Genomic DNA, 27,711 nt, shown 5'->3' on the forward strand with positions numbered 1-27,711 from the left:
AAAAGAAACTAACGACTAGAAAAATTTTGTGAAAGGATCCATACCTAGAGGAGGCGCGGTAGGTTTCAAAACATCCCGAGGTTCACTTTTGCTTCGTCGTCGGTTTTCGCGATTCATTGCTTCAAGCTGAGCAGTTGCAGTAACTGGCCCCTCTCTTGGTACTGATACGGTAGTGACACTAACTATATGACTGGCATCCTGATTCTCCAAAATGTGCTCATGAGACTGTAAGAGATTCAAACAGATATTTAATTCGAAGAAATAATACGAGAAACCTCTTTTCTACCCGAACGTTAATCCGTTAAGTGAGAAGGAGCCATTAAAAATAAACATGGAAGTCTTGTGGACCAACCTTAGCTTTATTGCTGTCTTTTCACGGTACCTTTTCAACGATATTTGATTGCAAAAGCAAACCAATTCTAACAACCAATTTCTAACAACGATATCTACTAGCTTCTATGAATGGATTCTCATTGTCACTTGTCTTCTACCCGCAGACAATTTGCTGTCTTTTCATACTGCGGTCCTGGCCCCGGCACTCGGCATGCGGCAGGTATTTTCAGATATTTCTCTAGTTTGAATTAAAACATCAAAATTATTGCTCAGGCACCGGAAATATTTGACGCCAGGTCCAGGCACTCGGCACACAGCAGGCTTCTACATATGAATTCTCATTGTATCTTGCCTTCAAACCGCAGACAATAGCTGACCCCTGCCACGCGTTACTGTGGAACTGTGCGCCACAGCAACATGTGGCGCGCCAGAAACACGTGGGGTGTCATAATTTTTTTTTCGCGCCCCAGCAACAGGTTGTAACAGATCTGAAAATATTTTAACAGTGATCGTTTTGCAATCGGACGCGCATATTTATAGTTAATTTTAATGTCTTTACGTGTGCCCATAAATTAGAATTTTTCAGGCAAGCATTTGTTTCATCCGCAGGTGTCGATCTAGGAATAACAGGTAATGTTTGCCAGAAATCTCCCACAAGCAATATTAATGTGCTACCAAAGGGTTTGGAATTTCCTCCCAAATCTTGCAATGATCGCTCGAGAGCCTCGAGCGATTTTTTGTGAACCATTGTACATTCGTCCCAAACAATAAGTTTGCATTGCTGCGATACTTTACCCATCCCAGATGATTTGAAAATGTTGCACGTGGGAGTTTCTGTAGATTGCATATTCAGAGGCAATTTCAAAGCGGAATGAGCAGTTCATTCCAGCAACATTGTGGCTATTCCGGACGACGCAATTGCCAACGCTATGTCATTTTTTGATCGAATTGATGTCAGAATCAATTTTATCACAAACGTTTTACCAGTACCTCCAAGCGCATCCAAAAAGAAGATTTCTCCAACGTTGTTATCTACACAATGTATTATCTGATCATAAATGCCTTTTTGTTCAGATGTTAACTTAGAAATATTTGTTTGTACATACAACAATAGATCATTCGTGTTGTAACTTTGTTCATGATCCAATTCTACACATGTAGAAATAGCAGCAGTATGATTAGATGAAGGTATTCCCAAATGCTTGAGAAGTTTGTTTGCCATACATAAGCACAAATCTTCAATCATAACTAAAGTGCAGTTATAAATTTTTGTTGTAAAATCCAAGATCATATCTGACCTCTCTAACCGTATTCGGTGGAGTATATGATCGGCCATTTGCGATTTGTACTTCTCCCATAATTCTGTAGGAGTTGAAGGAGAGCAAGTTGTCAATATGATAGCAAACAATGCACGAATTTGACTTGGAGTTGATGTGTTGTACGCGTCTTTGATGCAGTTATCCCAGTGTTGATTGTTCTTCAATAAATTGAGAGCTTGGCATGCACTACGGTAAGTGTCATGTATAGTCCCGTTTACAGTTCTCAAATGCTCAAAGGACGTCGGGCCAGGTACATTCGCCAAAAGCAGGCGGAGACAGAAGCATTCATCTTGATTGGGGGGTGAATAGTGTAGAGTCTTCCTATCGTGGTTTCTTTGAAGATGTTACGTTGGCCGTCGACTGACTCACCCTGTTTTCGACGTTCAAATGATTTCTTATTAGCAATCCACGTGCAATACGTAGGCACTCCAGAATACAGCAGTCTTTTTGCAAAAGATCATTTTGACATAACGCGAAGAAAGCAGTTAACGTTGTAGCCTGTGGATTCAGGGCTCTTTGTTGCACGTTGGCATCCGAAAAAATAACACCTTGACCATTCTGTAGATGTACCGCTAAGTGAACAATAGCTGGACTTCGTTCACGTATCGGAAATGAAAGAATTCGCCACACAGCTTCATTACTGCTTATGTATCTTCCAGCCTGATATTGTACGACTTCACCGATATTACTGATTTCATACTGGAAGTCAAAAACTGCCATGTCGCTGCCTTTGTTGACGTATTTGCATATGTATTTGATTGCCTTTACGGCAGTATTCCACGTTTATGCGCGCGTTATAAGTTTTTGATAATAAAGGTGAATATGGAACAACCCACTGGTTATCTACTTTGATGTCACGGTTACGCGACTTTATGATTGCTGAGTTACCGCCATCTTCGGTAGACCTTCTTCTATATAAAGTGTAGCCATCATTGCCGGTAATTGTGTTGGGTACTAAAAGTCGAGGATATTGCTTTGTGCACCTTCCTCTGTCCATGCATGGTGATTTTTGAGTCAGTGCACCGCAAGGTCCCTGTATCATATTTTTACCACAATTTCATGTGAGCCCCTATCGACATCGACATCAGATATCTCAGCAGAAATCACATCAATTACATTAGAAGCAATTTTATCATATAGCCAGATTAGTATATTTGCGTGTGGCAATCCTCGCTTTTGCCATTCCACTGAGTACAACCAGTAGCGCACTGACCCAAACACTTTAAGTTTTCCTATGAAATCTATCACTGATTTCAACTTTTGGCGGAATGCTCGGGCCGTAATGTCATGTCTATGAACCGGTGATTGTCCAGGATGTAAAAGCAGCTGTATCTCGTCCCAAGATGGATTACATGTAAATGTAATAAATAAATCTGGACGATATATATATATATATATATATATATATATATATATATATATATCTATATATATATATATATATATATAATGTGGTGTAGTCCTTCAATAATGTAGAAAAAAAATAATTATATATCCCATACCCCTTGACTATCCGGATATGGACCCCTCTCGCCTTCTCCCCCCTCCAATAAAAATGCTGGAGATTTGCTCCTGGGCACCATTAATAAGAGTCCAGGGGGAAGGCAATAAACCTCCTGGGGGGAAAGAAGACAACAAAAACTCCTCACTTTGAGACCTAGAAGTCTGTGAATTCGACCCCCCCCCCCCTCCTCCATTGTCTTCTATAACGAAAACCAAGTCATTTTCAATTTAATAAAGATATTATTACCTATTAAATATTTGAAGCGCTTTAATCTATTAGCATCACACCCATTCATTAGAAAATCCCCCCCTGCAAAATTTCCTGGCGTCTTCCTTGTAAACAAATAAGCTTAAATTCGTACCATCGCACCTTTGAGGGTTCAGGGGAATTTTCCAGGCTTGGGGAAGTTATTTACGTCAGAGTTAGTTATTAATTTCACCAGGGTTTCTTAATCTGCGCTCCCCGATCTTATTTTCACATTTGTTCTTTATGTTTTTCCTGTGGCTTTCGCCTTTTTTTTCATTAGCGCAAAATCCTTGGTTTTATTAGTTTCCTGAAAACTTTTCCCCTGCACTGGGGACATCTTCTTCAAAAGACCTGCAGTTTTCCTATTTATATTGTTTCATATTAGTTTCACCAGAGTTTCTGAATCTGGGCTCCCCAACCTTATTTTCACATTTATTCTTTTTTTTTCCTGCGGTTTTCACCTTATTTTTCCGTTTCGCAACATCTTTGGTTTTATTAGTTTCATGAAACCTTTTCCCCCGCACTGGAGACATCTTATCCAAAAGACCTGCAGTTTTTCTATTTACACTAGTCTTCATATTAGTAGACCAAATCGGGTTTCTAAATTGGGGGCGCTGAGGGTGACAACAACAAGCTAGCAAGAACTCCTAACTATGATGAAGAGATATGATTTAGATTGTGCTTAACTTTCTTGAGACATACAATTTGTTTTGAAGGTTTAAAAATAAGGTTTAGGAATACTTGTCTAGACTAGAACCTCCTTTGTGTAAGACCTTACTCCAAAGGTTTGAGAGATCCAAATGTCAAATAGAAAAATAGGCCAGTATATACCCCTAACTACCCCGATACTTTCTCCTTATCGCAGTAGGACAACGTTCCCATGGGTTAAAGTGAACCATCTGAAATTCTCCTTAACTAAACCTACCATTAAGAAGATACCCCCCTCTTCAAACGTCCTGTATATCTCCCCACTGATTCTACTGAAATCCATTCCTCGTGCCAGAATTGTAGTTCATGCTCATTGAAATTATCTTTATTCATTAAGCAATTTACTTAAACTGGCTTACTTTCTATAATTTACATTTTAACAAGACCTATATTTTTGTATTTTAAAACTAAATTTTGATGTTTTTGAATTTCAAAAAGTTATTAGAATGATTCAAACGGAAAGTAAAGATTGGAAATAAAAAAAAGTTGAGTGATTTTTAGAACATTGTTATGTACGATGATGTAAAGACAAGGCATTCACTTGTGAAATTGAGGGTATTTAGTGGGCAAATTGGGAGAAAGGGAACTGAAGGTAAACAGTGAAACTTTGGAGTGAAAGCAAATGTGATGTAGCTGAATTTTTGTGAGCCTGATACCAGCATATATAGAGTACCTCCCCCCTCTAAGACGGAATGGAACGCTGCTAAACGGCTAGGCGGATGTTTTATTCGGGTAATTGATTGTAGAATGCTTCAAAACTAAATCAGGAAAGCATCTAAATCAGATACATAATATATATATATATATATATATATATATATATATTTATATATATATATATATATATATATATATATATATATATATATATATATATATATATATATATATATATATATAATATAAACATATATGTATATATATATATATATATATATATATATATATATATATATATATATATATATATATATATATATATATATTGAATTTTTCAATTTGTTTGTTTGTCAATATAGGTGCGGTCAAAATAAAACTTTTAATTTTGTAATTTTAAAGAGATAACTAGCACTGAGAAGAGTGGAGCGGGATTAAAATAAAAGAATAAATAACAGTGGGTAACTGCTTCCCAGGTAGTAATGCTGTTTTTGAACTTTTAGGATGAGAAAAAGGAAAAACATCCCGAGAGCATTTGGATACGAAATTAAAAAAAAAGACCACCAATAGACTCTTGAGTGTTGAATGTTATAAATCAAAATGCAGACTAAAAGAACCGGTTAGAACCGTAAGTTTGGCCATTTTCCTCCAAAGAATTGTTTTAGAAAAATAAAGCCTTATCATTTCTTATGCGATATATGACTATATGTGGAAGATTCTAACTGAGTTTCCGTAAACGTTTAATTAAAATGTTACATATGTAGTCATAGAGAAATAAAAGAGTGTCTAGACTGTCTTAATTACCCAAAAGTGGTCTTGAGCTGTCAGTTAGTATTCCCATAGTATGACAGTGAGAAAGAAATGACCTGCAAAACGGCAATCCGCTTAAAAGCACCACCAACAACAACAGCAACACATTTGCACCTAAAAACCACACTAGATGTGAGCAATAGCTTGTTGTAAAATTTTATTTTTACCTTTCTTGTTCTGCTTTTTGAACGACGTTTCTTCGAGGCAGAGCCATCTCTGTCTCCACTCTTACGTTTCTTCCATTGTCGTGAGGCTCTTGGCGGGGAAAAGTCCAGATCTTCTTCAGTTCTGTCGAAACTAACTTCATCCAAGAAAGAGGCTGCAAAAATACTACTAAATTACCACTTTATAATTACCACTATATTACTTTCTTTGTCCTTGGCCTAAGTGGATAAGCATGCTTCAAGAGTGGCACCCACTTTTTACTCTACTCCGAAAAGACAAGTCTTTCATTTGTGTTACAAGCAAAATTGATGATATAGAAACACAGAATTGAAAAGATAAAAAAAATTAAATATAAGAAATTGAGAATCTTTCGACACATGGCACCCAACACCCCGACTTGTTACCACAAAAGAAAAAGTCTTATCTTTGAGTATTATGTATATGTGTATATGTGTATATATGTATATGTATTATACATACATATATACGTATATATGTATATATATATATATATATATATATATATATATATATATATATATATATATATATATATATATATATATATATATATATATATATATATATATATATATATATATATATATACATATAATATATATACTTATATATAATATAATATATATATATATATATATATATATATATATATATATATATATATATATATATCTTCTATAAAAATAAGTTGTCTGTGTGTGGATCTGTGGATGGATCAGGTGACGTCATGTTTCGGCTGACGTCATGAAATTAGTTGCCATCATTTTTGCTGAAAAAACTAAAAAAAGGCAAAAACTACAAAAAAAACTAAAAACTAATAAAAAAAATAAAAAAGCTAAAAAACTAAAAAAACTAAGTAACTAAAAAAACTAAAAACTAAAAAAAAAACTTAAAAAAAGGAAAAAACTGAAAAATAGAAGAGAAAAAGAAAACTAATAAAATTAAGAATAAAATAAAAAAAAATAAAAAATATATAAAAATAAGCTGTCTGTCTGTCTGTGGATCTGTGGATCTGTGGATCAGGTGACGATCCACAAAAAAGGTAAAAAACTAAAAACTAAAAAAAAAAACTGAAAAAACTAAAAAAAAGCAAAAACTACAAAAAAACTAAAAACTAATAAAAAAAATAAAAAAGCTAAAAAACTAAAAAAAATAAAAAAACTAAAAAACTAAAAAAACTAAAAACTAAAAAAAAAACTTAAAAAAAGGAAAAAACTGAAAAATAGAAGAGAAAAAGAAAACTAATAAAATTAAGAATAAAATAAAAAAAAATAAAAAAGATGAAAACTAAAAAAAAAAGTAAAAAGAAAAAACGAAAAAAACTAAAAAAGCTAAAAAAAAGGTAAAAACCAATAAAAAACTAAAAAGAAAAAAAGGAAAAAAAAAACTAAAAAAACTAAAAACTAAAAAAAAAACTTAAAAAAAAGGAAAAAACTGAAAAATAGAAGAGAAAAAGAAAACTAATAAAATTAAGAATAAAAATAAAAAAAATAAAAAAGATAAAAACTAAAAAAAAAAGTAAAAAGAAAAAACGAAAAAAACTAAAAAAGCTAAAAAAAGGTAAAAACCAATAAAAAACTAAAAAGAAAAAAAGGAAAAAAACTAAAAAAAAATTTCATCTAAAAAACTAAAAAAAACTAAAAAAGGTAAAAACTAAAAGAACTAAAAAAGAAAAAAAACTAAAAAAAGAAAAAAAAACTGAAAAATAAAGGAGAAACAATCTAAATAAATGACGACACTCAAAGAGAAAGCGACCGGGACAAAAGGAATGTTCGATTAGCAATCAACAAAGCACCGGGACACAGGGAGTATAAATGACGACGACCGGGACACAGGGACATAACTACAAAGGGGACGCCGGGGTGCACAGGGGGATATATAAATGAATAAAATTAAGAATAAAATAAAAAAAAAATAAAAAAGATAAAAACTAAAAAAAAAGTAAAGAGAAAAAACGAAAAAAACTAAAAAAGCTAAAAAAAAAAGGTAAAAACCAATAAAAAACTAAAAAGAAAAAAAAGGAAAAAAAACTAAAAAAACTAAAAACTAAAAAAAAACTTAAAAAAAAGGAAAAAAACTGAAAAATAGAAGAGAAAAAGAAAACTAATAAAATTAAGAATAAAAATAAAAAAAAATAAAAAAGATAAAAACTAAAAAAAAAAGTAAAAAGAAAAAAACTAAAAAAAAATAAAAAAGGTAAAAACTAAAAGAACTAAAAAAGAAAAAAAACTAAAAAAAGGAAAAAAACTGAAAAATAAAGGAGAAACAATCTAAATAAATGACGACACTCAAAGAGAAAGCGACCGGGACAAAAGGAATGTTCGATTAGCAATCAACAAAGCACCGGGACACAGGGAGTATAAATGACGACGACCGGGACACAGGGACATAACTACAAAGGGGACGCCGGGGTGCACAGGGGGATATATAAATGACGATGGCGACTCAGGGAATGGTCGATTCACAGGTGGGACATAGGGACACAACTACAATGGCGCGTAACTAATATGGCGCGTAACAACTTACGCGCGCGGGGGGGCTTGGGGGGGGCGCGAAGCGCCCCCACCAACTAGGTGTTGGGGTGGCGCGAAGCGCCACCCCAACAGCTAGTATAATATATAATATCTATATATATAAAAATAAGTTGTCTGTGTGTGTGTCGACTGACGTCATGTTTGTGTGTCGACTGACGTCATGTTTTTCAACTGATGAAATTACATACCGGGACACAGGGAATATAAATGACGACCGGGAACCTCAAAGAGAAATTACAGACTGGGACACCCGGACACAAATCACGACCGGGACACAGAGAATATAAATGACGACCAAGACACAGGGACACAACTACAACGGGGACGCCGGGGGCACAGGCGGGATATATAAATGACGACCGGGACACAGGGATTGTTCGAATAGAAATTACAGACCGGGACACCGGGACACAAATGACGACCAGGACACCGGGACACAAGGAATATAAATGACGACCGGGACACTCAAAGAGAAATTACAAACTGGGACACTGGGACACAAATTACGACCGGGACACAGGGAATATAAATGACGACCGGGACACAGGGACACATCATTAGAATAATGAGGTATAGATCTGAATACGGATTGTTTTCCCATGGACAATTATATGTTGCATGTTCAAGAGTCAGTAAACCTGACAATCTATTTATATGCAATATATATATATATATATATATATATATATATATATATATATATATATATATATATATATATATATATATATATATATATATATATATATATATATATATATAGAGAGAGAGAGAGAGAGAGAGAGATAGATAGATATATAGATATATATATATATATATATATATATATATATATTCACAGGTGGGACACAGGACACAACTACAATGGCGCGTAACTAATATCGCGCGTAACGACTTACACGCGCGGGGGGGGCTTGGGGGGCGCGAAGCGCCCCACCAACTAGGTGTTGGGGTGGCGCAAAGCCACTCCAATATATATATATATATATATATATATATATATATATATATATATATATATATATATATATATATATATATATATATATATATATATATATATATATATATATATATATATATATATATATATATATATATATATATATATAGAGAGAGAGAGAGAGAGAGAGAGAGAGAGATAGATATATATATATATATATATATATATATATATATATATATATTCACAGGTGGGACACAGGGACACAACTACAATGGCGCGTAACTAATATCGCGCGTAACGACTTACACGCGCGGGGGGGGCTTGGGGGGCGCGAAGCGCCCCACCAACTAGGTGTTGGGGTGGCGCAAAGCCACTTCAATATATATATATATATATATATATATATATATATATATATATATATATATATATATATATATATATATATATATAATTATATTATATATATATATATATATATATATATATATATATATATAATATACATATATAATATACATATATGTATATGTATATGAGTATTATGTATATTTATGTATATTATGAGCAGCACTTTTTTCACCAATGGCTGTGAAGAATAAACACCCATAAAAAAACATAAAGAATGTTTATTGAAACGAATTTTTCGATCTAGAATTCATTCTAAGTGCTAGAACGGATCCTTAAAAACCCATCGTTAAGTAAAGTTAAGAGAAATATATAGTCAAATTATGAGTTTTAATTAATTCTTTGTCTTAGCTTTTTTTGATATGAGGTGAGTAGAGGTGGAAATTTTGGATAATTGGATTGTTTTTGTGGCTCCTATAGCAGCTCGGCTAGCAAAAGTTTATATATTTATTAGCATTATAAATTATTGCTTGTGTAGTTAATTTGTACGAATAAAGCCTAACAGCTATATTTTTATTTCCTGGCACGCCCCTTATACAACTTATTTTTGCAAATTCACGGAAAGGCCAGAAGATTGAATCGAACAGAAGACGGTTTTCATTAATTAACTAGTATGTGTTCTGTTCAGTTGTGGTTTATCATATACACAAAACAAAAAAATTAAAAAACTGACATTTTTTTACGCAATATTGCCATTATTTTAGATTAAAGTCTCTTTCATACTCCGTATGTAATTTTCGGTATAAGTGGCTTAGTTACATTTCGTTAAGTATAACCTTTTGCACTATAGCTTACGTCAAATCCATAGAACCATCATAATCATCGCTTAAAATCATCACAAGCAAACTAGTCAACTATTAAAAATGTCGAATAGAAATGGATATTTCTATTCTAACGATATTTCTATTCGTTCCCTAGAAGCAACTAGGGTGCTTCTTGTACAGGCTGATGACATGTCGAATTTGGAATGACGGTAGAGTGAACGGACCAGCTCTAGAAACATTCAATGGTCCGGCAAAGACACAGTCTTCTTTGACTTTGTCACTGTCTTCTTTTTTCTCTTAAGTTTTATGAATAGTCAGCTAGGCTCAAACGACAAAGATATTTTATACTGACAAGATTTTCGTTGGTAAAATCAAAGACCCTTAGGATATACCCGCCTTGTTTATCACGTTTGGTATAGTATGCACAGCATAGTATTTATTTAGCTGTATGTTCCTATTTCCTTCCTCTTCTTCATGTCACTACCAACAGTATAACAGATTTGTAATTCGTCAGGTGAGGAGCCCAATGAGAAATTAGCGTCAGTCTTCACTGGAAAGATCATTTTTCTTTTTCAGTTTTGGTCTGAGTGCGTTCTTTTTTACTTTCCCTTTTTTACTCTGATCAGTATTGCTATATTGGCTTATTTCCCGCCGGACTGACTTATTTTGATGGTGACTCGTGGTAAATTTTTGAGTTATAGTGCTTATTAGTATAGACCAGCATATCCATACAGATTGTTTTTGCTTTTGGGGGCAAAATATTGTCTGGCTTATTTGGCTTGTGTTTAAAAAAGGCTCTGGCTTATTTTTCCAAGGCTCTGGTTTATGTTTTCTGACCTTCTGGCAAAACTGGCTCTAATCAAGCGTGAAAGGCTTTCTAGGACGGGTCCATTAATTTATTTCAAAATTTATTAACCAACCACCCAGGAATTTCATCTTTCTGCTATATTGACTTTCCAAAACATAAAATTATGAAACACAAAATACTAATTAATATATGCTAATTAATTACGCTAATTGATAAAAAATATACTCTGTTTAGTACTTCGTAAGTTATAGACGAAATTTGCTCCATAATTTTAATTTTACATACCGTTGAGTCTTAAGATGTGCCAGTGGGAATGGTTCTACGACTTATAGTGAAAAATCCATAATCCTGGCAGGCAAATATATACAATTTCAAGAACGTATCCATGTTTTTTTTTTTTGGGGGGGGGGTAAAAACTTTAAAAAATTCATCAGCTTTTTATATTCATTTTTGTTACGTTTCTAGGGGCCAGACAAACATTTCGAGGGGGAGGGGTCTCAAACCCCCCTAAACCCCTTGGATATGGCCTTGTACAACGTTGGTGATTCTTAACATGTTTCTCATAACTTCCTATATTTCTTCCATAATACATATTTTTTTAGGCCTTTTCTGAAAGGTTAAGTAACCTTAAAAAAATCGTCTTTTACATATACCGCTCTCAATAATAACTAGATCTACGTTGCATGGGTATAGCCTCACAGCCGATTATTACTCACAAGTCCCCTACATGTCTTACCACTGGAACCAAATTGGTCGTACCATCAATACACCAGAAACAAATAATAGGTACACCCACTAGCAAAAATTGCGAACCCCTCATTTCCGAAGATGATTATATGCTAACAGCCGACTGTTGCTTGAAACTCCCCTATATGTCTCACAACTGGTATCGACCTATTTTTGGTTTCAGTGTGTACCTTACTACTGAAGTTGCCAACCCCTTTAAACTTTCAAACTGGTATATCTTATGAAGGAATTTTTCTACCAAAAAATGGATGACATATACCTAGATCAGCTCATCAAGAGCTATCGACTGCCGTCGAAAAAAAAATCTATCTGTCTTAGTTCAAAAGTTTCTAACGGCATCACTAAGAAGGAGCAAAGGATAAACTCTAATTTCTTTAGCGATGAGAGAACTTTTAAAGTTTAAGAGGCACATCTAATACCATTTCTCTACCGCAATCCCAAGTGCAAAAAAGCGAATGATAAACTCAGCTGAAATCACGATCAGAAATGGGTAGAAACAATAGATTTTTGGCCCCAGCCAAGAGTTCTACGAAGCTTTCCAAAATGCAAAGTCATATTCATCAATCCGGCCTAAGGCCCATTCTTTCCTTAAAACCGTAGAGGTTAGACCCTTACCACTTTCTAGGAATAAGCTGAAATCGAGGTGCTAGAAACAAAAAAAAAGAAATAAATACGACAAAACCTAAGTGTTGCTCTCGCAACACAATTATATATGTATATATAATAGACAGCGCTACCTATCTCAAGTGTGGGACCATTTCTCAAGAAAACTAAACCTCACGCCAAGCAATCAACCTCTGGTTATCTCATACTATTAAACGAGCAATAATTGTATACGAAGGAACAAATGAAAATTTTATTGCCCAGAAACACATGAAGGTGTCGGAGTAAATAAAAAAAAACAACAAAAAACAGAGCTAAACATGCAAGAACATAAATAAAAGATAAATTGACACTCAATCATTGTATGGGAAAACATACGAGACTGATCAAGCCTTTCAAAAAAATCTTTCATGGGGACGCTCGCCTGCAGCCAGTTGTTCATCCAAACCGTTAGTGGCGATCAGCTGCCTGTTTCTAGACCATAGGGGACTTCCTAAGAGACATTTTGCGTATCTTAAATGCACAGAATTTAGAATTTTTGTCAGTGCACGTGAAGTTGTTCCAGAAAGGGGAAAGACCATTGGCCTGCGGGAAGAAGTGGTAGACGCAGTCTAGTATACGTCTACTGTATCTGCTTTGCACTTTGTATCTACTGATCTGCTTTATACGTCTATAATTTGGTTTGGACACAGGTCAAGATACTTGATGCTTGCAGATGGGGAAACATATGGACTTCCTAGCCGCACAATGTCTACTGTATCTGCTTTGCACTTTGTATCTACTGCTCTGCTTTATACGTCTATAATTTGGTTTGGACACAGGTCAAGATACTTGATGCTTGCAGATGGGGAAACCTATGGACTTCCTAGCTGCACAATGTCTACTGTATCTGCTTTGCACTTTGCATCTACTGCTCTGCTTTATACGTCTATAATTTGGTTTGGACACAGGTCAAGATACTTGATGCTTGCAGATGGGGAAACATATGGACTTCCTAGCTGCACAATGTCTACTGTATCTGCTTTGCACTTTGCATCTACTGCTCTGCTTTATATGTCTATAATTTGGTTTGGACACAGGTCAAGATACTTGATGCTTGCAGATGGGGAAACATATGGACTTCCTAGCTGCACAATGCCTGAGACTGGCCAAAAATAAAAATCTCACTCTTAGATGCAATGAAGGCAAGATATCCGGGAGGGGGGCAGGGGTTTGAATACCCCCTAAAATGTTTGTCCTGCTCGTAAAAACGTAACAAAAATGAATATCAAAAAAATTTTTGATGCGTTTTTTAAAGAATTTTTTTTTTGCAAAAATCCTTTTGTAAAACACTGCCCGAAAAAAAATCCTGGACACGGCCTGATTGAAGGACAGACTTTTTTTTCCATATTTGTCACTATGAACGGAAAATTTTTTCTACATTTGATGACAGCGCGTCCGGCTAAGGTTTAAAATATCATCAGCATAATTAAGAAGAAAAGTTCCAGATATCTAAATATGTCACTCATCATAACTTTCTCCTGAGCTTTTAAAACGTTATTATTATAAAGGTATGGTGACATTATACCTCCTTGGCGGATACATTTCCACATACAATTCCTCATCCGTAAATTTTTTCTCAAAAACAGAAATATTTTTTTTTTTCTGAAAATTATAACAAGCGACGATTTTGGGAAAATTCTTTCCCCTCCAAGTCCCCTTAATATTTTTCATAAATATGTTGACAGAAATTAGAGACCCCAGAAGGTTGAAAAACTTGAGCATAAGTTGGACGAGTTTCAAAATACAATTTGTCTGTTGACGAATCAGTTGATTCGGAGCTTTTAGAGAGATATTTCCGTGTGATAGCTTTTGAAGTGAGTCTCAGATTCTTAATTGCCCCGCGCTAAATGCTACCCATTTCGGCAAAAAATTAAAATAACAATTGGTATACCAGGGAACCCAGCTTCGATCAGTGATTACTCTTCGTTTGATAAGAATGTTCGTAATAAGATAATTGCTCGTTTCCTGGTTTGAAAATAAGATCTACATGGGTCACGACTTAGGAAAAATTGTGACGTTTCATAACAATTTAGTTATCATTCCTGGTTGAACTTCGCTGAGGTAAGGATGCTGGTACTGTTTTGGAAAACTGTTTATTTTAGTCTTATTGATTTTATCCCCTTGTAAGTTGTTTTTTCTTATATATTTTTGTATTGCTGAGGACGGCCCTTGGACATAGGGCCGAAATATTCATTCTAATTTGTTTCCCACTGTCTTAAGAAATTCCCTATTGTTCTTCTTGTGTATGGTGTTTGTGATGGAAAGGCAGTGTGGTCTTCGTCGCTATTTAAGATTTAGCTTATTGGCACCCCTGTCACATTGGGCCCCTCAAGGATTTTGTTCCGGACCTACCCCTGATCCGTCATCCGTGTCCTAGCCATCTCCATCTCTTTCATTACATTCCTAAAAATTGAACGTAGATTTGACGCTCTAAGCGCCAACAATGGGTCTGGCTTATATTTTTTGAAATTAGAGCAAACACTATTTCAGAAGGAACTCAAATGGAGTACCTGTAGAGCTTAATTCGTTAATCGGGTCAAGTCTGTCCTGTCTTGATGGAGATTCTTCTCGTCTATCATTTCTAACTTGAATAAATGACAGTTTTTCTCTGGTCTCTCTATCAAAACGATTCAAATCACTTCCTACTATTTCCGCCACTACACGTAGCTTTTCTTCCTAAATAAATAAAACAAAGAGTGAGATGCGCAAAATGAAAATAAGTACAGATTGAGATATTCAATCATAGCTTGAATTCTCAAAGAAAAGCACTACAAACACATTATGAACATGTGGCCAAGATACCAGGAGGAGGGAGGAAGACTTTTATAAGAATACAATTCTAAAAAAAAAATTCTGTGGTCACAATTCCCGTAATTTTGATACATTTCAAAGTATTTCCTACAGATTTTTCTCTAGGTACCTTTGCTGAGGTAAATCCCTCCCTGTTTAAAACACAGCCTGTTTTCATGGATACATTTGGAATTAAGAAATGAGCAGGGCCTGATGGCAGTTGTCAAACTATTTTGCCCCATCTCAAACTAATGCTTAAATCATCAGTTATTACTGGTAGAGCTCACATTTACTGATAAAAACCTCAATTGTTAAAAAACAAATTTAGAAAGAAAACTAAAAAATACTTAATGTCTTTATTTAAGTGACCTCAAATTGCCACACTGGGGAAGTGCATCCCCAGACCTACCCCACTCTATTTGAAGCTTTCGCTTTTGGCTAGTTTCTACAAATTTCTAACTTACTAGGTAATATTATCACATTATCCAAGCCTAATCCACGGTGTTCTACATTTTTTTCACTTTTTAGTCCCCTTGGCAAAACCACACTTTGGATTCAGTTTTCTACTGCATAAGCAAATGGATTTTATTTCTCCCTAAAAATACATGTCACAATAAAGTGAAAAAAAATCGAATGAGAGATTTAGATTTGGAATAGTGTACTTGATCCTAAATTTTTCCCATCTCTGCAGCAACTACTGCAGAGATGGCAACTAACACATTTGCAAACACTCTTCCGTCATTCTATCCCACTTGAAACATCTGTTTTAGTCAACTTCTAAAGATCCCCTAAAAAATAGATCTTCCAAATTGCCTAAAAAATATTTGGTAATCTTACCAAAAAATTTTACCAAAAAATATTTGGTAAAAAATTTGGTAATCATTTTATGGTCTCATCCTAACATGGTCCACACCACCTAACCTATCTTTACTTCCTTGTAGGTTATGCGGTAGAGCTATTCATGTCATATACCGAAGGATATGCCTAAGCCCCCTAAGCTGCTCTTTTCTGGTACAGACACTGAGCGATGTGGAACCAATTCGTTCACAAAGACTAACCCTCGGCAGTTGGTTGCCAAACCTGGTTCCTAAATTTTCCTTAGACAATTTTTCTAAGAAACTAATACCAAATTCTCCTCTTGTTTCTATAATCGCCACGTTTGCAGGCCATATTTAGGCCATACTTAGACGCTTACCCATTAGACGCTTACACTCTGGCATACTTTCCCAAGTTTAGTCCATTTATGTCGTACCTCTGCTAATCTACTTTCTACGTATTTACTCAAAGTTCCATCCTTAGTTTCAACTAAGGATGATGAAATGTTGTATTTAAATTGTGTATATTTAAATTGTTAAATTGTGTGTGTTTGTTCAAATGTTATATTATGAATGTTAGTATTTAATGTTATATATTTTATACTTTACACTTATATATTTCATATAGTTATACATATTTATACTTTAAAAATAGTCACAACAGGATTAATATTCACTTAACATTCTCTGACTGTTAAACTTCATTTTGATAGCTTTTGCCCCTCAATATGGAAACTTCCGAAGGATATGAAGACGACATATCAGGGTGCTGGGGAGGGGGGGGGGGGGTAAATTTTCCCAAAATGGAGAACTATTCATCCAAATTGCCTTATCTACTTCTTATGCATTTTCATCACCGCCATGATAGTACGTTGAAAACCAGGTCCTATCCTAAAAAGTCACTTCTTCTTTACTTCTATCTTGCGTTGAAGCTTTACCCCTTGTTTATTTAGAGTCCAATTTGAGGCCATTTTTTATAATAAATTTCTATTGCTTTTTAACAGACTAAAAATGCAAAATCTAGTTAGTTTGCAAAATAAAATACCCCCCCCCCCCCCGTAAGATCCTCTTATCCAATTCCTTTAAAAATTTGTGCATATGCACTCATAAACATGCTACAGCCGAAGATTGTTACAATATTGAGGTAAAGAGAAGCACAAAAGCTTTAACTTTCAAACTTTAAACTATTAGCTTATATTAACTTATAATAACTTAATTATATATTAACGTTAATATTATATTAATATAACGTTAATATTATATATTAACTTATAATAGCAAAGCTATTAACTCAAAAATTATAGTCGATACCACCCAATACAGAAAATATAATATACTACAAGAAAGAATATAAAAATTCCCAGAATTGGAGAGGAGGGACTGGCTTGGAGGCCCAAACTCTGTGATTAGCATTATTTTCATTAGGATGTTTGCATATCATCATAGCTACTTTCCATTAATTAATTTTATTTTCATTGAAATAGAAAAAATATTATTAATTGATGTTTTTTACATATTTGCTTTTTACAAATTCGTCTAGAAATCACAAGAGTAAAGTAATAAAATATATTAAGCACCAAAGAATATGCTAAGAATATATTAATATTAATAATAGTATAAGAATTAAAATATTTTTACATTTTAAAAATTTATTTTTATATTTAATATAAAATAATAATAAAATATTCTTAATATTTATGTTAAGAAAATTTAATTAAAATTGTTTTAATACATCAAGAACAAATTTTAAGAATATATAGAAAAAAGAAACTAAAGTGTCATTTTATGTCGGTATTACATATTTATATATTAAATATTTTTCTCGTATTATATATTACATATTTGCTTTTTACAAATTCGTCTAGAAATCACAAGAGTAAAGTAATAGAATATGTTAAGCACACAAGAATATGCTATGAATATAATAATATTATTCATAGCATAAGAATTAAAATACTTCTACATTTTAAAAATTTATTTTTATTTTTATATTTAATAATATTATATTTTATATATTAATTATTATATAAAAAATATTTTATAATATTAACTTTTTAAATATTTAATTAAAAAAATTTTGATACATCTAGAACACTTTTAAATAATATATGGAACAAAAACTAAAAGTGTCATTCTTTGTCGGTATTTTTGTACACATCCTGTTATCTATACGCATAATAAACGTCATCTCGTCACTTATGATGAGTTACATAAGTCATCTCAGTATTTCGCAAAATATAAAAAATTGCGTTTTCAGTTTCTACAAGGACACTGACATAATATTAGCGGTCAAATTAGCCCTTAACGATCTGTCTGTAATGCTCTGGTTAATTCCAGCAAACTTGAAAAAAAAACATATCAGTGTTACATATGCTTAAATAACAGTTTTCTCGGGTCTTCAAGATTGGGGGAGATGAAAGACTTTTAAACATGAAAATTCTAATGTTGCACATTTTATTTCATTTCACCCATTCCATTCTCAAGGGATTTCAAGCTCAATTTTAAGTTCCCAAAAGTATGTTTCCGCAATTATATTTTATTATTGAAAGCAACCTAGATAATAGTTACCATTACACAGAGTTACCATATTATTGTTGAAAGCAACTGGTATGAAAGCTATGGTATTGTTACCATATTATTATTAAAAGCAACCTAGATAATAGTTACCATTACACAGAGTTACCATATTATTGTTGAAAGCAACTGGTATGAAAGCTATGGTATTGTTACCATATTATTATTGAAAGCAACCTAGATAATAGTTACCATTCCTGATAACCGCAAATAAAAATCACTTGCTTTAGGTATTGTCTTTTATTTATTTTTTGTTTTCAGTTACAATGGCCCTCAGTTTGCTCTTTACAAGGTTGCAACATTGATTCTTTTTCCACTAGACATAGTCTAGAATAGACCAATTCTATTTAGCACTACAGTCTTACTGAGGATCAATTCAATTAAGTTGAATGTATACAAAAACTGTGTCAAGAAAAAAATATGAAATTTCAATACATTTTTCTTCTCTTTTTTTCAAGTATAGGACCAATCAGTAGCTTTGGAAAAACTAACATTATTCTAAATTTTTAAAGCCGACTTTTCAAAACTCGCAGCGACTTCAATTAGGGGGGGGGGGGCTAACAGAACTTTTAATGCCGAGGTGGGGAGCAAATTTTTCGTATCTTTCGATTAGCTTAATGAAAATACAAAAAAAAATAATTGTTTTCAATGAAAATATCCCCAAAAGGTATTTTAAAAATACTATTACCTATTACAAGTAGAAGAGATAGCTTAAGTGGACACACAAAGACAAAAGGTTATGTCAAACCCTGTAACATTCCTATTTTACTCTTCTCTAATTCCCTAGTTGGACGTTGAGATCCATGAAAAGGATATCAAAAGATTTGTCAATAAAACTTTAAATTCTCGAAAGAAAAAGACAAAATAGATCAAACAAAATATATGCACTTCAAAGCATCTAATCTACAGTTTAATTTTTGAGTTTCTTCCATCACCTGCCTTTGATTGTTTAATTGATATATTGACTTGATAAACTAACATAATACATAATTAAACACAATATTTAGTGATGAGTCCATCCTAAATGTCCTTACATCTAATCTTGAGATAATTCATCTTTTGTTTCCAGGATGAAAAACGCAAGTTCCACAATATCTTGCTTATAACATTGATTTTTAGAAACAAAAATAAATCGTATCAACAAAATAAAGTTTCCTACTGCAGCCTTTTTTTGTTTTTCTAGTGCTCGTCTTTTCTCCATTGATTTCTCCAGCAAAAGTCGGGTATGTTCATGCTTCAAAGCCTCGGCTGCCAGTCTACGGTTTATTTCTTCAATTTCCCTCAGTAATCGTGAATTGTCCCCTCTTATCTTTGATGAGTCTAAACCAATGGACTTACAACTCTGGACAAACCGCAAAAATTCTGGAAACAAATGAGAATTGGATTAAAACCAAGGCTAAAAATTGTTATTTTTACATGTAGAAATAAAAAAACACAGAGAAAAGACATTACTGTGTCTCATGCGAAAAAGTGATTTTCCTTGTTGCTCATGATGAGACCGTAGTTCACCTATATGTGACTTTTGGCTAATGTATTTCCAATAATTCAGTTTTCATTTCGATGTACCACCATTTTTGCGGAATTTCAAGCTATTTTTCAAAATTCCAACAAATTGGTTTTGCAATAATCTTTTACCATAAAGACTAATTGAAATAATAATTAACATCCTCGAATTGATTTTAAATGGCGATTTTTCCTCACTTGACTTTTTTTTTCAAAATAAGTTTTTGAATTTTCGGTTACTATAGGCTAGGGTTATGATTCATTATTTTTTTTTCTGTGCAGAGTCTAACGATTATTAGATAAAAAAAAATAAGTTTTTAACTGAAAGTAAGGAGCGACATGAAAACTTATAACGAACGAAAATTTTTCTGTATATGAAAGGGGCTGTACCCTCCTCAATGCCCTGCTCTTTACTGTAAATTTTTTTATTGTTTTAAAAAATAAAGTTTTGACAAACAGTCAAACTAAGCTAATCAAACTAGCAACTAAGCTAATCAGATTTTAAAGTCATCAATGGGAAAATCTAATCACTAACTAATTAATGTTAATTGTGGATTGGTGCTCTGGATTTAGGATCCTTCGTCCGAGAGGGAGAGGGTTTAAATCCTAAGGTACCAAATTATTTGGTTTGGAATGAAGGTCAGTGGCGTGACTCTGTAAGCTCAGCCAGAGTCGACCCAGCTCTAAATGGGTACCTGGAGAAATCTGAGGAAGGTAAACAGGAAGGGTGTGCAAAAGCGCAGGATGGCTGGCCGTCATCCACAATTTGCACTTCCTGGCTGAAGGGCCTTGAGACGGTGATTAGCACCGCTGGTTTGGACCTTATGGGTCTAGTGCTGCAATCTTTACCTTTTTTTTCTTAATTAATGCTAAACCAGAAGCTCCAAACAAGCAATGATGATTAAATACTTTATCCTGCTGTTGTCTGTCCTGTGAAAGTTCTTAAGCCAAACTAGCCTTACATGACAACAAACCACAAAGAGAGATAAAACTCTACAAAAAAAAACCTCAAACGAGACTGCAGCCAGTTGAAAGAAAAGAGATGAAAGATTAAAAATATAATCTTTCAATAAATAGAGACACGGGGAATTTAAATTGACACAATTCATGATTGTCTTTTGAAAAATGAATGAATAGTCAATAAGGGAATTAAAATTTTACACATTCACCAGGGGACAAGATTACCTACTAGACCAAAAAGAGTTGCTTCAATATTAGCTAACAAGAGGATTATTTCACAACAGAATAGTTAATTTAGTTTCAATTTTCATAATTTTTCCTCAGTTGCTTTGATGTTCTCATTGAAGTAACTCTAATAGCTTCTTTTCCCTACGTGTATCAGTAGTGACAATTGTATTTATTATTATTGGTGGTGGTTTTATTTGTTTTTAGTTTAGTTTTTTTCTTTTTATCTTGTGCTGAGGACGCCTAATTTAGATACAGGCGAAGTATCCATGTTATTTTTAGTCTTTCATTTCTTTTCTCTCTACTGGCTGCAGTCTTGTTTGAAGTTTTTTTTTCTGTGGAGTTTTATCTCTCTTTGTTGTTTGGTGTCTACCCTGTGATAGATTGATACTTTTTTAGGCAATCAGAGGACCAGGGATCGATCCCTGTTGCACCAATATTGGGCGACAGGGTTGATGCTTGTCTTTGTACAAAAAAAGAAAAATGATCCCGCTTTTGTTGATCCCCATCTGTGAGATCATATGCTTACTGCATGACTTCAATATATTAGTGACTCCAATTATTAGCCTACTAAGCCAAAAGGCAGCAGATTCAATCAAAAAGTTCCATTTCTTTATTAATCAATAAAAGATGTTTTCACACAACTATCATGTTAATAACCCGTAGTGAGGATAACTCATGTGTTGGTTGTAAACTCAACATTAGATTAATAATGCTGTCTCCAGATACTGAAATAAAGAGGTCTTCAGCTCTCTGCATGGTAACAAAAAACACAATGCCCAGTAAATTCAAAATGACCAAATAAATCAAATAAAATGAGGAGCCTCTACCCTAGAATTTAAATTAAATTGATAATTAGCAATTAAATGATTCTTTAATCTAATTTTATTATTAACCAGGGATTTATTCAAATCCAAAAACACTACGAAATTTATTCTAATTATGTAAGTGACCTGACAACATCTGGTTAATTGTGTAAGATAGATCTTAAAAGTTATTATCTTAGTTAGGTATATAGCAGGAAAGAAATATCAGTAAAGAACAGATATATTGTCCTAGTGAGGCACTTCAAAGCATACAGCAAAATCAATGAGGCAACTGCTGCAAGCAAGATATTAATCAATAACAAAAAGATAGGAGATTTCTGCAAGGTCTGGTCCCCAGGGCCTCCCCCTAAATGCTCTGATGCTAAAAACTTTAATTATGTAGTTCACTTGAAAAGCCTCAAATTTCGAACACCTAGGTACCAAACTCAATAAATCAAGGCAATGGAATCTACGTTTGAAAAATATATAACTCTTTCAACTTTCCACCCTTATTTCTGCTTCTAGTATCACTCCAAAGGGTTCAAAAGCAAACAAGCTCTTTGACAGTTCATCATAATTTCCTTGGTTGCCCAGCATCAGTATAGGATAGCCTATTTGAAGAAACCGTGTCTATAGAGATTGTTACGAAGTTGAAGATTCTAGTTGATAAAGATTGTCAGTTAAGCAATTCACATTTTAGTGTCAGAGAAGCTCTATAAGAGTTCATCATAATTCCATCTAAAAAGAAACTATGTCTGTGGATATAAGATCATAATACCAAATAAAGACAAATTAAATAAAAACAACAGTAGAATTTTATAAACAGCCTAGAGCTAGGTTTGGCCCCACCATAGGCAAGGGGAGAGGAAGGAGCTTGGACTCAATTCCAATAGCACTTATCAATTATTATATTTGGAAAGAGTATTCAACAGAGAACCAAATGGTGTGTTTTTTTTTCCTGTCTGATTTCTGTTCAATTCTATAACTTCACCAAAAAACGTTAAGTCTTTTTAATAAAATACAGCTATTGCTTACAGCACAAAAACTTAAAACAAAAATACTTTTGGCACTATTGATTCATCTTACTTCTACTCATACCTAACAGCAGTTTTAGTTTAGGTGTTTAAGAGTAGCTAAATAAGTTTCCTCCTAACAGGGCTACATTTCAAATCACTCTAATGAGACTTTTTCTCCAGATATCTTGAACCAATATTGTACAATTGCAGCTTCTTGTAGCTAAACTATAGCTAATCTTAATGCTTTAAAAGGTTTTACATGGGTTTTTTTAGCTACTTTTAAATTTTGGTTTAAATTAAGATTGATTTCTGTTGTTACAAGCAATTCTGCTGAATTACAAGGTTCTACTGTAAAGAAGTGTTCATGTGTATATCTAGCAAGAATCCCATGTCTAGACATGTGTCTGGCAAGAAATCAGTGTCTAGACAACTACTGTTCACAAGTAGAATTTGATGCTTGGCTAGACAAGTTACAGCTAAATATCCAGTTCTAGACACTGGAACTCAAAGTCTATAATTTTTGATTACAGCTAATCAGAATGTGTCAAGTTCCACTATTTTCATTGTCTATGTTTACATTTTTAAACTGAAATTTAACTTTTGTTTTCACATTAATTTTTTTTCATTTTAAACAAATATACACCACCAGACATGACAGTGAAGCTGACTAAGGCAATTTTTTGGCTGGTCTCACCCATTATCTTGTGACAATAAAAACAGGGATTATAATTTTGAAAGTTTTACCTGCGTAAGGCCTCTTGATTGGCTAAAGATGACACTTGTAATCCATTTGAAGCTAAATTTGTAGTTTTAGCTAAGCACTGAATTCTTCTTGGGAGCAGTAAGTGCCAAGACATTGATTTCTGGCCAGATATGTGGCTAGACTTGAGGTTCTAGTTAGACATGCATTTGCTTATGCTTAATAATGTTTCAAATGTGGCTGGGCTAGCCACAATTTAGTTTGCCAGAGATATAACCACTTTTTATACTTTAATTACTACAATTTAGTAATGAAGGCAATTGGCTATGATAGTATTAGCTATCAAAGTCTAAGTGACATGATTACTGTTGACTAGTCTTGGGTTGTGAACTACCAACTTTGAAGGAAAGCAAGCAATATTTACCTTAGATATACTTGAGGTATTTTGATTTTGGACTTCAATATTAAAAAAATTGCCTAACAGAAACAGACAGAACCAACTTCTTGACATGAAGCCACAAGTATGTCAGCTCTTTCAATTTTACAGGCCAGGGTGTATTGCTGACAGAATCAAATGCAATCCCCAGAACGCTGATTCTATCAAGAACAGTTCTTTGTAAAATTTTGCTAAAAATAGCTGCCTTAGCATTCATTCTGATTTTTATTCAAATAACAAAACTAGAAAAATCATGTTGGAAAAAAAAACTAAGCAAAAGTATGAGCTCCAATCAATAAAACCTATAGGAACAGAGACTGAATAATCTTTTTCTGATACTGGGTTGTCTATAACAAAGGTTTTAATGTTTTAGAATTAAAAATAAATATTTCTGTATAAGTGGAATGCCATAAATACGTTCAGGATGTATTGAAACACAGGTCTTTTCTATATAACAGGCAAAATTTCCATAACAATAGCTTATTCTTTACTATAGTTGGTTTGTCAGTAATAAAAAAAAAATTAGTCTGACTAACAATTAACACTGGACAAACAAAGGGGAATAGGGAATTTTGACAACTTGCCCTTGAGATTTTAAGATTACTGTAATTAACCCTTTAACATATAATAATTTCATGTAACTTGCTGAGTGTTTTTAAGTGTTATTCAATAGAAATCAGTATCTTATCATTCAACCAACATATTTTGTATCAAGGTAGCTAATTTAGCAGTACCACAGCATACAAGCTGCTACCAGGAAATCTGTTTTACCTAGTTTCAGAAAATTTGAGCAATTAGGGTGATTAAATTAAAATAAGGTTGTTTGGACTAGTTTGGTGAAAACTTAAAAAAGTGTCTACATCTTAAAAATAAGAACAACCAAGAATTCAATTTTTAATGAAAGAAGCCTCTAAAAACAGTTGCATAGTTTTTGGTGGCAGCTGGTGCCAAATTAAAAAAAAAGAAACAAAAAAAAAATAAAATAAAAAAAGTTTAAAACACATGGCACAATACAACTTAAGAATGCATAGTTGCATTTGGAAAACCACATATTGTTTACATTCAAATATTTATAGAGAAAAAGCATTGTCAGTTTTATATCATTAGTTTTGCTTTGGTAAAAGCAAATTAAAAATTTTTGTTATACTGCCTTAAAACTTCACATTTAGAAACAGCCAAAACAAAAATGTTAAAAAATTGTGGTTTTTTGGGTATGAGTAGACATAAGATAGGTCCAGGATGCAACCCTTCCTTTTATTTTCATGTCCTTGGTATATCAATTGTTAGCTCCACTTGAAAAAAAGGATAAAACCCTTTTAGTAAACATATAGAATTGAGCAGAAATTAAATAGGAAGAAAAAAAGTTCTGTTAGATTCACTTTACAATATTCTTTGTTGACATAGGCCTAACAGTTGCTGCTGTTGCCATTGGACTCAAGACAGCCATGATAAGATTGCACCAACCCTTTGGCTTTAAACAAAAGTGTTCTTTTTTGTGAATTCGCTTTATCTGGTGTAATGAACCAACTATTGCAGAGGAATAAGCACAACAGATAAAACCAAACAAACTAACCAAAGTATACTGTCTAGAGCAATGTCTGCCCTAGGGCCAAGGACAGCAACAATTATCTAATGGTAGATTTCTTTTTATTTCTAGCTGATTTCTTCTCTACTAAAAACCTTTACCTTTTTTTTGATGATATTCTTAAATGATAATTTTTTCTATCTTGGTGAATAGTTGTGTTAAGAGAATGAAACTTTCATGAACAAATAAAGACCCATAGTTAGGCTGATAAAATGTTTTCAAGTTCTTGTCTCTAGCCAATTATTATTTCTAAGACATAGAATAATACAAAGAAAATACCTGATGCCTGTCTTGACCTGGACAAAAAAAAATGTTTATCCATAGTTTTGGTTTGGGTCTAATTCATTCTAATGATCTGTGTAGGATCTTAGGTCAATTTTTTTTTTTTAATAAAGACATTTTTTCAAATTCATTAAAATATTATAAATTGAGAAAGTTAAAGAGGTAAAAACAAAACTCACTGAGCATTATCTGAGCATGAGTTTAATTATGTGTGCTATTATCTCAAGGAGTTTAAGTCACATCAAAGTTGTTTTTTTTCTAAAATTTAAAGGAAGATTTTGCATCCAGTCATGTCTTATCAGCAAAAAGTGTCAATTACAGAAAATTAAAAGAAACCAAAGCTGGCTACTAAGAGAGGCTAGCAAGTGATAAATAACAAGTTGCCTACTTGACAGGTCTGTGCCTATTGGAGTTTTGACAAACTGAAATAAGCCTTTACTGTACCAATAATTTTCAGTTTTCAGTCTCTTTTTCTCTGACTTTAATTTTGAAAATGCAATTCCTGTTATTTGTGTAGAATTTCAAACCATATTAGGCTAGGTCTTTTCAAAATTTACAAAGTGCATTTGCAGATATTTGAACCTTCACAGGCTAAATTGGGACCAGATAGCCTACTTTCTTGTACTTTATTTAAGCAGAAGATCTATTTACAAGGTCTCGCTTTAAGGACACACATTTTTTGAAGGCCAGTGCTCTTTAGAGGGAAAAGAAGTGGAGGTAGGGCCTTGAAAATACCTTCCTGGGACTTTCTGTAGTCTATTGATTCATCTCTGAAAGCTTCATTTTCCAAACCTAACCCCTTTATAAGATAACAAAAATTAGCTTATCTAGAATTTCACAATTCGAATGGTGAGTCAATCAAATTTCTATGTGCTGGTTCAATAGACCTGACAGATAGGTTTTAGAGGCTTACAGATAGGTTAGCCTAGGCTAACCTATCATCTAGATTTAGTTCCTTTCACAGAAAAATATGATTTAAATATCCCTGTAACTGTTTTTCATATTACCTTGGTCACATCCTTGCATTAATACTTCTTGATCTAGCATTAAACTATCAAAATCGGCCACAAGTGATAATTTATAATGGTTTGTCATTTTCAATTTGAATAGTCTGCTCAAAAAACTACAGTGCTAACAGTCACGCTTTCGGCAAAAAGACAGTGTCATTTCGTGACGTTTAAAACTCAAAGTTAGGCGTACCGTAGTCGCACCCAAGTTTCAAGCTTTTCCTTTCACAAGGAGCGTCCTTTCTTGAATCTGGCTCTACGAGCCCAATCAATTATGGCATCTGAATTTAGTGCAAGAATTGAACGTCGAAAAATATAGATGAGGAGGGTGAGGACTTTTTTGTGCAGTTTTGTCTGGATTGGGACTACATATGCTTTTGACAAGTCAAGCTGGCAA

At 33.4% G+C, this 27,711-nt stretch overlaps 1 protein-coding gene across 1 annotated transcript; it reads right to left on the minus strand.

Annotated features, from left to right (window-relative positions):
• Window positions 1–27,468, minus strand: LOC136034379 (uncharacterized). Its single transcript, XM_065715527.1, has 5 exons — window positions 27,315–27,468; window positions 19,954–20,156; window positions 15,126–15,291; window positions 5,745–5,896; window positions 1–225 (listed from the first exon to the last, which is right to left on the minus strand). Exons 1-5 carry the CDS (start codon window positions 27,400–27,402, stop codon window positions 16–18), a joined length of 819 nt encoding a protein of 272 aa, XP_065571599.1. The 5' UTR covers window positions 27,403–27,468; the 3' UTR covers window positions 1–15.
• Window positions 27,469–27,711: the final 243 nt, after the last annotated feature.

The sequence above is a fragment of the Artemia franciscana genome, chromosome 13 (genome assembly GCF_032884065.1).
Source record: "Artemia franciscana chromosome 13, ASM3288406v1, whole genome shotgun sequence".
Taxonomy (NCBI): domain Eukaryota; kingdom Metazoa; phylum Arthropoda; class Branchiopoda; order Anostraca; family Artemiidae; genus Artemia; species Artemia franciscana.

Excerpts from the sequence above, each read along its gene's own strand:
- LOC136034379 (XM_065715527.1), bottom strand. The coding sequence starts at position 27,402 with ATGACAAACCATTATAAATTATCACTTGTGGCCGATTTTGATAGTTTA. Across the intron at positions 20,157-27,314 it reads AATGCAAGGATGTGACCAAG|AATTTTTGCGGTTTGTCCAG; the intron begins GTAATATGAAAA and ends ATTTGTTTCCAG. Across the intron at positions 5,897-15,125 it reads TAACGAATTAAGCTCTACAG|CCTCTTTCTTGGATGAAGTT; the intron begins GTACTCCATTTG and ends GTATTTTTGCAG.